Below are 10,648 nucleotides of genomic sequence, written 5' to 3' on the forward strand. Positions count from 1 at the left end.
GGTTTTAATGCAAAGTGACGGAGGAACAACATACACAGATTCACATGGGTTGTCATGGTGAGCCTTTAAATTGCTCATTTTCATCGTAAATGATCTAATAGAAGCCTGCCATTCATGTATGCGCTTCAGCTCAAATATCTCGGTTCCTTCAAAAGATATAAAAAATTTGTCAACTGATAAATTGTTTATCATAAAATCACCAACGTTTTATCAGTTGACACACTTCTTGATATTTCTTATGACCCCAATGACCCCTAAATGTTTGTACCCTCCGAATTATTTGTCCAAAGTTGACGGTTTGAGGGCATTTTATGCGAGTTTTTACTGAAACTTTTGAAGCTTAACAGGAATACCATAAATTCTCTAGTGAATGCCTTTGAGCTCAATTATCTCTGTTCATTCAAAAGATATCGAAAAGTATCAATTGATAAAATCCTTGTCATAACGCAACCAACATTTTTGTAATTTGCAAACTGTTGTTAACTGTAAATTGAGTGAGTCGAGCTCAAAGTTAATTACCATATGTGTTCTAATAAAGCCCACCGTATACGTTCACTTTAGGCTCAATTATCTCGGTTTTTATGAGAGATATCAAAATTTTGTCAACTGATTAAATGTTGATAATATTATGATAAACATGTTGTCAGTTAGTCACTTTCGGATATCTCTTATAGGTGCTGAGATAATTGAGCTCAAAGCAAAGTACCAATTAACAACTCTTTTTTATCTTTGACAGAAGGCGTGAATTATTTGCTCAAAGTTCAAAGTTTAAGGCTCTTCTATAGCAGGTTTTAGGCACTCCGAACCCCTAATACTCACCAATTTGCTCACAAAGAATCTTTGACCGTCCGCCAGCAATTCAACATCAGAAAACTCTCTATTTGATTCATCAAAATTTTTCATAATTCTCCGTAAACCGCCCATGTGTGTGATCTGAACGTTGAGCTCAATTCTGAGAGTGTCTCTCTCTAAAAATCCTTTGAAAACATTATTCAAGTCAGACCATTTAGCTATGTTTTCACATTTGTAAATTCTATCGCCACCAGTGAATCGATGATGTTGGGTAGTGGCACGAAGAGTTTTGCACGGATATTTAGATGCCAAAACCACTTCCATGCACACATCCACATTCCAGCCTATATGTGATTGGAGCGTTTTTTCTTCGTCACATAATAGGTTGATAGTCACATCTTGTTCATTTCTCATAAGTGAAATTCTCCTAAAATACGAATTGATTTGAACTGTTTTTTGGGTGGTTCTTCTTACCATTTGAGTCCATAGAACCAGTAATTCTGACCGACAGAAAAATTTGTCTTTGGCAGTTTTTTCACATTTTTGATTTCGTAGATTATGGCGAAATTTCTTCTTGGGGCCGCCATTTTGGAGTTTTTCTGAAAGATGAAAAATGAAAAATGTTGAGATACTTTTTAATGGAATAGAAAAATACAGTGATCATTAAACTCAAGACTTCAGCGTTCAGTGCACCCAAACCGTCCACTTTAAATTCACTCATCTCGATTCATGTGAACGATATCAAAAACTCGTCAACTAATAAAATACTAGTGATATTATGATAAACATTTTATCAGTTGAAACTTTTTGATATCTTTTGCAGGAACCGAGATAATTGAGCTCAAAGTTGACGTAGACTTCAATTAGAGAAAAATTCAGTAATGGAAGAAAGAAAGAGGAGATAAAAACATGAAAAGCTATTACAGTAGTCCTACAGTAACCCGAGGGAATATAACTTTCAAGAAATAAGAAACGTATCGAAGACGGAGCCAGGTTCCTTCCAATTGGGGAAAAATTGAATAGAGACCACATTTTTAAGAAATGCGTTTTTTTTCAAAATGTTTTTCTTTTCAGAAATTTGAGAAATTACGAATCCTAAAAACAAATTTTGTGGCATCCAAGCGGATGTCAGGTACGGTATACCTCTCCAGAGAAAAGTGTGCAATCGCGCTCCACGGAGAATAAACATTTACAGTACTGGCCAAAAAGGTATTCGCAAACGGTTTTTTGAGAGTAACTTTGCTGAAACTTAAGGGATCGATCTGAAAATTTTACTGTGCATGTCGTACACGGTGACGACAAATTGCGTACAAGGAAATTGCATCATTTTCAGAAATTTTTTGTTTTTTTCAATTTTTTCATATTTTTATATTTTTGGATATTATGGTTTCTAAGAATGTTGGTTTTGGCTCCTATGTATTTAAAACTGTTTACAGACATGGCCAGACCCCTCGGAAAAAAAAAACATCTCTCAGGACATCCGTAAAGCCATCGTCATCGGCTTCAGAAGTGGATGTTCCAAGGACCTCTTGGCGCAGCAGTTCAATGTTACTAAACGTGCCATCGAGAAGATCTTGAAGCAGTTTCGGGATGAGGTAATATTCAAAAATAGTATAGTTATGGAAAAAAATGTTTAGGGAGCCTTGGTGGAGCGAAAATCGCCTGGAAGACCGCGTATCACGTCGAAGAACATGGATCGGAACATCGTCCGAGTTTCAAGAGAGGATCCCCAGAGGAGTTCTACGGACATTCAGATGGTCGTGAAGACTCCAAATGAAGTCACACCATCCCTGAGAACCGTCAGAAGACGTCTTCAAGATGCTGGACTCCATGGACGACGGCCAGCTAAGAAACCATCGATCAGCAAGAAGAACAGAATCGCCCGCGTAGCATGGGCCAGAGCTCATCTCCACTGGGGACGTCAGGATTGGGCTAATCACGTGTTCAGCGACGAATCCAAGTTCAATCTGTTCGGTACTGACGGTATCAAGTGGATTCGCCGTCCGGTTGGATGTCGGTTCGATCCCAGCTACCAGCTCCAAACCGTCAAGCATGGAGGTGGATCGGTGATGGTCTGGGGCTGCTTCTCTGGGACTTCAATCGGCCCGCTGAGAAGAATTACAAGCATCATGGATCGCTTTGTGTATGAAGACATCTTGGAGAACACAATGAGACCCTGGGCAAGGTCTACTGTGGGCCGGGCGTTCGTTTTCCAACAGGATAACGACCCGAAGCACACCTCGAAGCACATCAAGGAGTGGTTCCGACGCCGCCACGTGGATCTTCTGGACTGGCCAAGTCAATCTCCGGACTTGAATCCGATCGAACACCTCTGGGAGCATGTCGAGAGACAGCTTAGAGGGGTTCGTGCCTCGAATGCCAACCAGAAGTTCGACCAACTCCAAGATGTCTGGCAGGCCATCCCGATGTCTGTCATCGACACCCTTCTCGACTCGATGCCAAGAAGATGTCAAACGGTAATCGACGCCAAAGGCTTCCCAACGAAGTACTAAAGCTATTTTATTCATTTTCTATTATTATTTTTCGTTTACCGGTCTATCCTAGATCTCAGAAGTCAAAGTTCCATTTACCGGTTTTTTGCAATTTTCATGAATTTTTCGATTTTTTTTCAATTTTTTGAAATTTTGACTACTCTTGTTGTTGAATCAGTTTCTTTTACCGTTTTAAACTTTGTCTTAAAATATCAGATCGATCCCTTAAGTTTCAGAAAAGTTATGCTCGAAAAACTATTTGCGAATACCTTTTTGGCCAGTACTGTATATTTATAAAAGAGGGAATCATAAAGAAGTAGTGGGAGACATATTGATAAATATGTAGTATGAGAAATCGAAAAGAATAGTGGAGGAAGATTCTTAATAAATATTAACAGAGTAAAAATGCAGCTACAGTAGTCTGGGCACAGGAATACAAAATTTATGAAAATCTAGATTTTGGGGAAATTAAAGTGAGCAAGAACCAAGGATTAAAATGACAACAAAAAAACAATAACCAATTTTTTAGAAAAGAAGAAACAAAACAACGATTTCAAGATGCTACATTAGTCCTACAGTAATCCTGATACACAAAGCCAGAAATTGTCTTACTATCCATCTCTTTCTCAACGTCTTTCCAACCCTTTTTCCATGCGCGAACTTTTCTTTAAGAACGTCTGCCAATGGTGTAACACAGATGGCATATCGATTTTTGGAGGTGACGGAAAAAAGGGAAAAGGGAGAAAAAAAAGAAAAAGAAAAAATATGAAAAGTAACATTTGTGGAGAATTTATTGAAAATTAGATCCGGATTATATTAAATTTAGAGGAACCAAAAAAAAAATCTGAACTCTGTTTCTGAAACTTGGGACCATTTCCCAAGGCTATGTGAGGAAAACCGTAGTGTGAATCTTTTTGTTTTTCAACTATTTAGAGGTCATTCAGCTGTATTTTTATTTAAAAATTATCAAATTCTTTGAAGATTAAACAAATATTTATTAACGGTTATCGTACAAGACATTTACTTGTCAAATATTGGGGGATGGCGGTGGTGTGCGGCTCTCGCGGACTAGGTTTTTCAATTGTTCGGCCATCGGGTGCTCTTCTCTTCCATGCTATTACTCTTGTCCAGTGGCGATGAACCTTGCGATCGAAAAAACACAATTTAAAGATACATTGTCGGTCCTGTAGGAAAAAAAGTCCAAATTTTGGATAATTGCATGCGCCTTTGATACTGTATGTTCCTGAGGAGGAAACGGCTACGGTTTTTATAAATACCTTCATGCGCCTTTTATACAGTATTTCGGAATTATTTAATTTTCGCCTTTTTTCCTCAGGTTTTTGCTTATTCTCAATTGAATTATTTAGATTCCTATGAATAATCAGCTTAATTTCCTCATAAATTAGAAAAACAGTCGAAAAGGGGTCAAAATAAAATAATTGCGAGCTACTGTATCAATGGCGCACGAACTTATTTGTAAAAGCCGTAGCTGTTTTGGCTTCAGCTCCGACCATGCGCCTTTAAAGAAATGTTCGGCCTCGTCGGCTTTTTTAATATTTCCCAGATGGATTTCCTTATAAACTGGAAAAACAGCCAAAAAAAATTATCAGAGTGAGTTAATTGCGAGATACTGTATCGAAGGCGCATGAATGTTTTCTAAAAACTTTCGCTGTTTTCGTTCATGCGCCTTTAATTAAAATCTCGGTCGCAAAGTTCATCGCCGCTGGAGACATAAATCAAGTTGAATTTCACTGAATTTGAACGGTTTCCATGGTCCATATTTATTGGAAAATGCGATAAACAAAGAGGCGAGAGAATGAAAAAAAGAAACCTGTCTGAACAAGAATAGCATAGAAATAGAACAAAGACTAGAAAATAAGGGGAAAATGCCGTTTTTTTGGAATTTGGAAAGTTATTGGAGATCAGAAGCAACAAAAAAAAACAAGAAAGACAAAAAAAATTATTATCACAGTGCCCATTCTTCCGTACGCCATACTGCGATGGAGTAGACGTCGGCGAGTTTTTGTTCAGAGACGAAGCGATGGGACAGACTTCGAAATTGGCGGCCAACGCACACAAGAAGCGCGGCTCCTTGGGTTTCGACCGTGGCTGAGCTCGAGCGGAAACTGAAAAAAGACTTTTAGAAAATAAAATTTTTATTTTGAAAAAAAAACAGTCATCTGTTTGCCGCACCTACGGCGCGATTAAATACAGTTTTCTGAAATACTCACCGATCAACAGTTTCACTAACTCTCTCGCGCACCCATCCCAACCCGCTTTCCGACGACGCCGTACTCAACGTCGTCGCTTTGCCACGTATACTTTCTTCTTCTCTAGAAGGTTCTTCTAGAATACATATTGATGTAATGTCTCCTTCAAACGGACGGCATGCAGACAACGGTTGGAGCTGAAAAATGAATTCTCAATTAGATTTATTAAATAAAAATCTTACTGTCGCGGCATGAGCAATCACCAGCAACCCTTTCGACGTTCCAATATACAATTGATCTCCATTGTTTCTTTCTAGAAGCCCTAGATATGTTACATGGTTCTGACTAGCCATTTCCATGTCGATTGTATGAATTGTTTCACTTCCAGGCATCACTTTTCGTATATCTAGCGAGCCGGTGACTTGTCGTTTTTCTACCTCCACCATTTGGATTTTTGAGCTCTTTTCTAAGGAAATCCACACTTTTTGAGCATCTTTTGAGCCTACTAGCTGTCTAACTACCGACTTGTCGTCGGGGAGATAGAGACTTGACGAGAAGCTGAAGGTGTCATTGGAGGCCAAGTGGTGAATGGAAATGCGTCCTTCTGAGTGGCCTGTCCAGATTTGCCGTGTTGATCCGTTGTCGAGGAATGTGGATGTGTGGATTTCATAAGGAGAGTCGAAGGTTCCGAGATGAGATACCTGAAAAATTACGTTTCCATCATTTTCCTCTCGTTTTGTAAAATTATTTTGAAAATATGGTTTTTTTCGCATTTTATAAGAATTTATTGATTTGAATCATTTTTAGCTAGAAAATAGCGAAAATTCTGATTTTATATGTTTTATTCAATGTTAGTAATTTTTTCGGTCGAATTCTTCACAAAAAAACCTTTTGAAAGTTCTTTTTTTGTAATAAAACTGATATCGTGTCAAACCTCACACATCTTTGAATAATGTTCCTTTGAAAGGTTACGGTAGCATGTTTAGTCGAATTTTGTCATGGAATTAAGGATATTTTTCTTCAAAAACTATGAAAAACGAGCCTAATTAGCTTGAAAAATACGTTTTTTAAATTGCAAGTTTGAATTTTGTAATTTTTCGGAATTTCTCGGTCAAATGCTGCTCAAAAAAATTTATACAAATTCGTTTTTTTTCACAAAAAATTAATTTCGTGTCGAAACTCTAAACACCCTCGGATAATGTTCCTTTAAAAGATTGCTGTAGAATTTTCGGTCAAAATTTTTTTGTGGTTTTTTCCTTTTTTAAATGTTTTTTTTCCTGTGAAAATCGTCCCTTTTCCGAATTTTCGATTTATTTTTTTTAATTTTCTTTTTTCAGAAACTGGAAGGAGGATCGGCGACTGGGTTTTGGCCGACAATTCAGGTATTTTTTTCAAATTTTTAGAGAAAAAAAAACTCACCGAATTCGTTTCGGATAGTCTCAGTAGCACGATTTGTTTCTCAGAAATTAGCACCAGCACATCGTTGCTAATAAGTTCGGGAGCGCGAATCTGAAATTTTTAAAAATAAAAAAAAGCCGAGCTAGAAAGAATTTACCAGTGTCCCATTGAGAGAAGGTAGCTGTAGATGGCCAGTTTCGTGTAGAGATATTCCATAAACCGTAACTTGTCCACACTCGTCGCAAGACCACACAGAATCACGAATTTTGCTGACATATTTCGATCGATGTGGCAATTCAATCGATTTCTGGTCGACGAATCCATATTGTGTGCATCCCATGACAACCATTTCTCTTCCGCTGAGCCATAACTGCGCTTCAAAATCATCCGGATCATCTATCTCATCAGTTATCGGAACTGCCATTAGTTGACTTGGCGGGAGCGCTTCTCCAAGTTCACAAACGTCTAGAAGATGCGTGAATTCTGGAGCAGCACAGAATCCGACTAGTTGAGAAGACGACGGGCGGGATTCGGGATGAGCCGACCAGCAGTGTACCAGAAGGTCTAACATCGGGGTGGGGAGCAAGAGCTCATGGGGAAGAAGCACCGGGCGGGCTCCATCTAGCATTCTCTCTTTGACATGTTCCTCTCCCTCGAATGGGAACTTAAGAGTCAGCAATTCGTAAAGAAACATTCCAAACGAGAAGCAATCAACCTTCTGTGTATACTCTTCCTCTCCATTGAATCTGACAATCTCTGGAGCCATGAATCCTTCTGTTCCTCCGAATCCCTTAGCTCCACCGGATGGAAGAACACTTCTTGAGATTCCATAGTCTCCTAGCTTCAACAAAACATCATTTTGAGGGCTGAATGGTGCTGGGAATCTCCAACCGAGCACATTTTCCGACTTGAGATCTCTGTATATAATATGAGCTGAATGAAGGTATTCCAGGGCTCGAGCCACTTGCACAGCTGACTCCTTGATTACACCTAGCGATAGTTTGGTTCCAGCTTTTCTATGAGATCCAAGAAGTTGGTTCAAAGCTCCAAGGGGTGCCAGCTCCACTACCAAAGACAATGGGAAGGTGCAGACTCCTACTAATCCTATCACATTTGGGTGTTTCATCCGGCTCAACAAACTGAGCTCTTGTCTCGAGGTACAGTATGCTCGACATGCAAATTCCATACTATCCCTCTTCCATTTATCAGCGGCCGCTTTATAAGCAGCTAGTGCTGATGGCCGTCCTCCTGGTCCCGGATCCACTGGCTCCAGCATTTTCTGAGCAACCTCGCAGAGTTCTCCATTTGGTTGTCTTACTGTAGCACGGAACACGAATCCGAACGCTCCTCTTCCTAGCATTCGACTTCGTTTCAGCTGATCCACGTGGATGGTTAGAGCGTTTTCAATGTCAGCGAATACGGTATCCGGTGCGAGTTCTCTCATATGAAGACCTCCATGAGATGGGCATTCAACCCAATTGTATTCGCGGCCAGCCAGCATACATTCTTCGATTACAAAGCAATGGACAACGCCGGGACGGCATTTCGAGATGTCTCCTGTCGTTCGAGAACCTTTCATATGAGACGTGCTAAAAAATGAAGTTATTGAGATATGTCTGAAGCTCAGTCTGAAGCTCTTGTGAGTCTAAGACGCTGCTCTGTGGAGCACCCTGCTCACCTATTCCCTGGAATCTCTCCATCATCCTGAGACCGCCTATGAGATGCTGCCGATGACACGTGGCTTCTTGAAGCACTTCTCTCTGTGTCTCTCACACACTGTGGACATAAAACGTATCTGGATACCAGTAGGTCGCCTTCCGAACTATGCACAAAGCGAGTTCCCAGAGCAGGATACCTGAAAGATTCAATTCAAATTCCGTGAACTCGACCGAGAATCATTGGCGTTTTGAAAGTCTTTTTCTGTCAGCTGATAGGGAGAGACGTGTCTAATCAGATATCAGTAGTTTTTCTTTCTGCTCCTCTCCTGGAAAAAAAAGATGGAGGAACCAGTACATCAAACAACTGTGAGTGGTCTCCAGATTTGTCAATTCTGAAAGTTCTACTCCAGATGAATGAGACGGAAGATGCTCCGAAAGTTTTCGATTATGCGAAAATTGTTGCTGAGAAATTGAACATCCCATTCGACTACAAAAAAGCGTACGGTCGTCAACCAGCGATTCAGCTGAAGAAGAAGACGTACGAGGAGCTTTTGGCTCAAGTCGAACATGACGATTCTGATGATAGTGACGACGAGGAACCTGTCGAGCTTCACGCATCTGTCAAAGAGCGTTCGCTCAAGCTTCTGGTAAGGGTTCAGAAGACGGTAATCCCTCTTAGATTGTCAAAAAATTTCCAGACAAACATCCCCATTGTTCACGCCTTCAATATGGCTGAAACTCGTCTGGGAACTTCGACCCATTAGAAGACGTCAGCCTCCAAACCTTTAACTTTTTCTTGATTTTAAAAGCTTACCAGTCCTCGAGTAACGTGTCCAATAAATCTGATATCAGCGCCAATAAACGGCTTCTACCCTCTACGTCGGTTTTCATTGATAGCTTACGACCGTGTTGAGATGCGGTCGAGATGCTCAGCGAGTTGACGACCATCTCAAAAATCGGACGATGTGCCGGTTGATTCCAAGTTCGCCACCGCTTTTGCTCATCCTTTGCTCGCATGTCTAGGTTACTGTAGTCGATGTCGCGGATCTGAAATTCAAAGAGGTCAAAGAACCTTCTAGATATTTTCTGCTTACCTCCGCTAGCGGCAAAAACTGTTTCAAAGTGAACAGAGAGTGTCCTTTGACGTGCAACTCAATCCCTGTCTGCCATACAACCCATTCTGCTTTAGCGTGCTTCGTCGCGATGTCCGCTATCTTTGCTCTATCGGCACTAGTGGTCATGAAGATACTCTCAATGGCAGCACATACATTCTTGTCTCCCATGATCCGCGTCACTAGACGACTCCAGAATCCTGATGGAATATAAGCCAATGCATAGATCCTTCGAAGCAACTGATCATCGTCGTAGGTGAAATGAAGCATGACGTCTTCTGCATCGTTAGCCTGAGTTGGTGATGTCCTTCGCAATGGTGACTTCGCCGGAGACCCCGCCGGACTTGGACACCGAACGTTCCACTGCGTCATTTTCATTCGAATTTTCACTGCAGACGTCAAGAAGTCTGAACGGAGTCTGTATTCGTCTGGGAGAAGACTCGGGATCAGAAGTTGCCGGGGTTGTGTAGCCAGAGCCAATTCGAACTTGTGAAGAAGATCCAGAAGTTGGGTTTTGAGCATGGCGAGGGCTCCAGTTTTGAAAGATCGGGTTAGTGGGTTAATGGCGTCTGTTGATAAGAGTCCGGCTGGTAGATTGGGGCTTCTAAGGATCACAATGGAGGTTAGGAACTCGGCGAGCCAGAGAGGATCCACGAAGATCAAATCGCGAAGTGTGGCATCCTCGAATCGCACGAGCTCTCCGCAGTCATGAAGAAAAGTGCAAGCTCCGTAGAATTCGATGTCGTCTCTGAAAAAAACTTTTCTTAGTTACAACCAATGTATCCCTTTGGCACGGTTTCGAGAAATATTTCGACATTAAACGAAAACGTTTTGACATGGTGGCCTTACTTTTTCAAGTTGGGTTTTCTAGGCCACCAATGGCCTAGAAATGACCTGGTCTAGTGTATTTCCTAGGCCATTTTGACGTGGTGGCCTAGAAATCCAACTTGCAAAAGTTAGGCCACCATGTAAAGATCTATTCGTTT

The 10,648-nt window shown here is 40.8% G+C and overlaps 3 protein-coding genes across 3 annotated transcripts in view; 1 reads left to right on the forward strand and 2 right to left on the reverse strand.

Annotated features, from left to right (window-relative positions):
* CBG08441 overlaps positions 1 to 1,379 on the reverse strand; it is a gene marked incomplete at both ends in the record, with an annotated part of 5,602 nt that extends 4,223 nt beyond the window's left edge. Inside the window, 2 exons of the mRNA XM_002640349.1 lie at positions 820 to 1,219; positions 1,267 to 1,379. Coding sequence (XP_002640395.1) covers positions 820 to 1,219; positions 1,267 to 1,379 — 513 coding nt within the window. The remainder of the gene's footprint in view (positions 1 to 819; positions 1,220 to 1,266) is intronic.
* Positions 1,380 to 5,250: 3,871 nt separating this feature from the next.
* Positions 5,251 to 10,648, reverse strand: part of Cbr-lrk-1 — a gene marked incomplete at both ends in the record, with an annotated part of 5,505 nt that continues 107 nt past the window's right edge. The window contains 8 exons of the mRNA XM_002640347.1: positions 5,251 to 5,410; positions 5,516 to 5,691; positions 5,737 to 6,195; positions 6,914 to 7,003; positions 7,050 to 8,481; positions 8,571 to 8,747; positions 9,365 to 9,597; positions 9,645 to 10,410. Of these exons, the coding sequence (XP_002640393.1) occupies positions 5,251 to 5,410; positions 5,516 to 5,691; positions 5,737 to 6,195; positions 6,914 to 7,003; positions 7,050 to 8,481; positions 8,571 to 8,747; positions 9,365 to 9,597; positions 9,645 to 10,410 (3,493 nt within the window). The remainder of the gene's footprint in view (positions 5,411 to 5,515; positions 5,692 to 5,736; positions 6,196 to 6,913; positions 7,004 to 7,049; positions 8,482 to 8,570; positions 8,748 to 9,364; positions 9,598 to 9,644; positions 10,411 to 10,648) is intronic.
* CBG08439 lies at positions 8,890 to 9,314 on the forward strand (the record flags this gene model as incomplete). The annotated part of the gene is made up of 2 exons (XM_002640348.1): positions 8,890 to 8,916; positions 8,961 to 9,314. The coding sequence occupies 2 exons, from the start codon at positions 8,890 to 8,892 to the stop codon at positions 9,312 to 9,314; spliced, it is 381 nt and encodes a 126-aa protein (XP_002640394.1).

This window comes from Caenorhabditis briggsae, assembly GCF_000004555.2.
Source record: "Caenorhabditis briggsae complete genome, chrI, whole genome shotgun sequence".
Taxonomy (NCBI): domain Eukaryota; kingdom Metazoa; phylum Nematoda; class Chromadorea; order Rhabditida; family Rhabditidae; genus Caenorhabditis; species Caenorhabditis briggsae.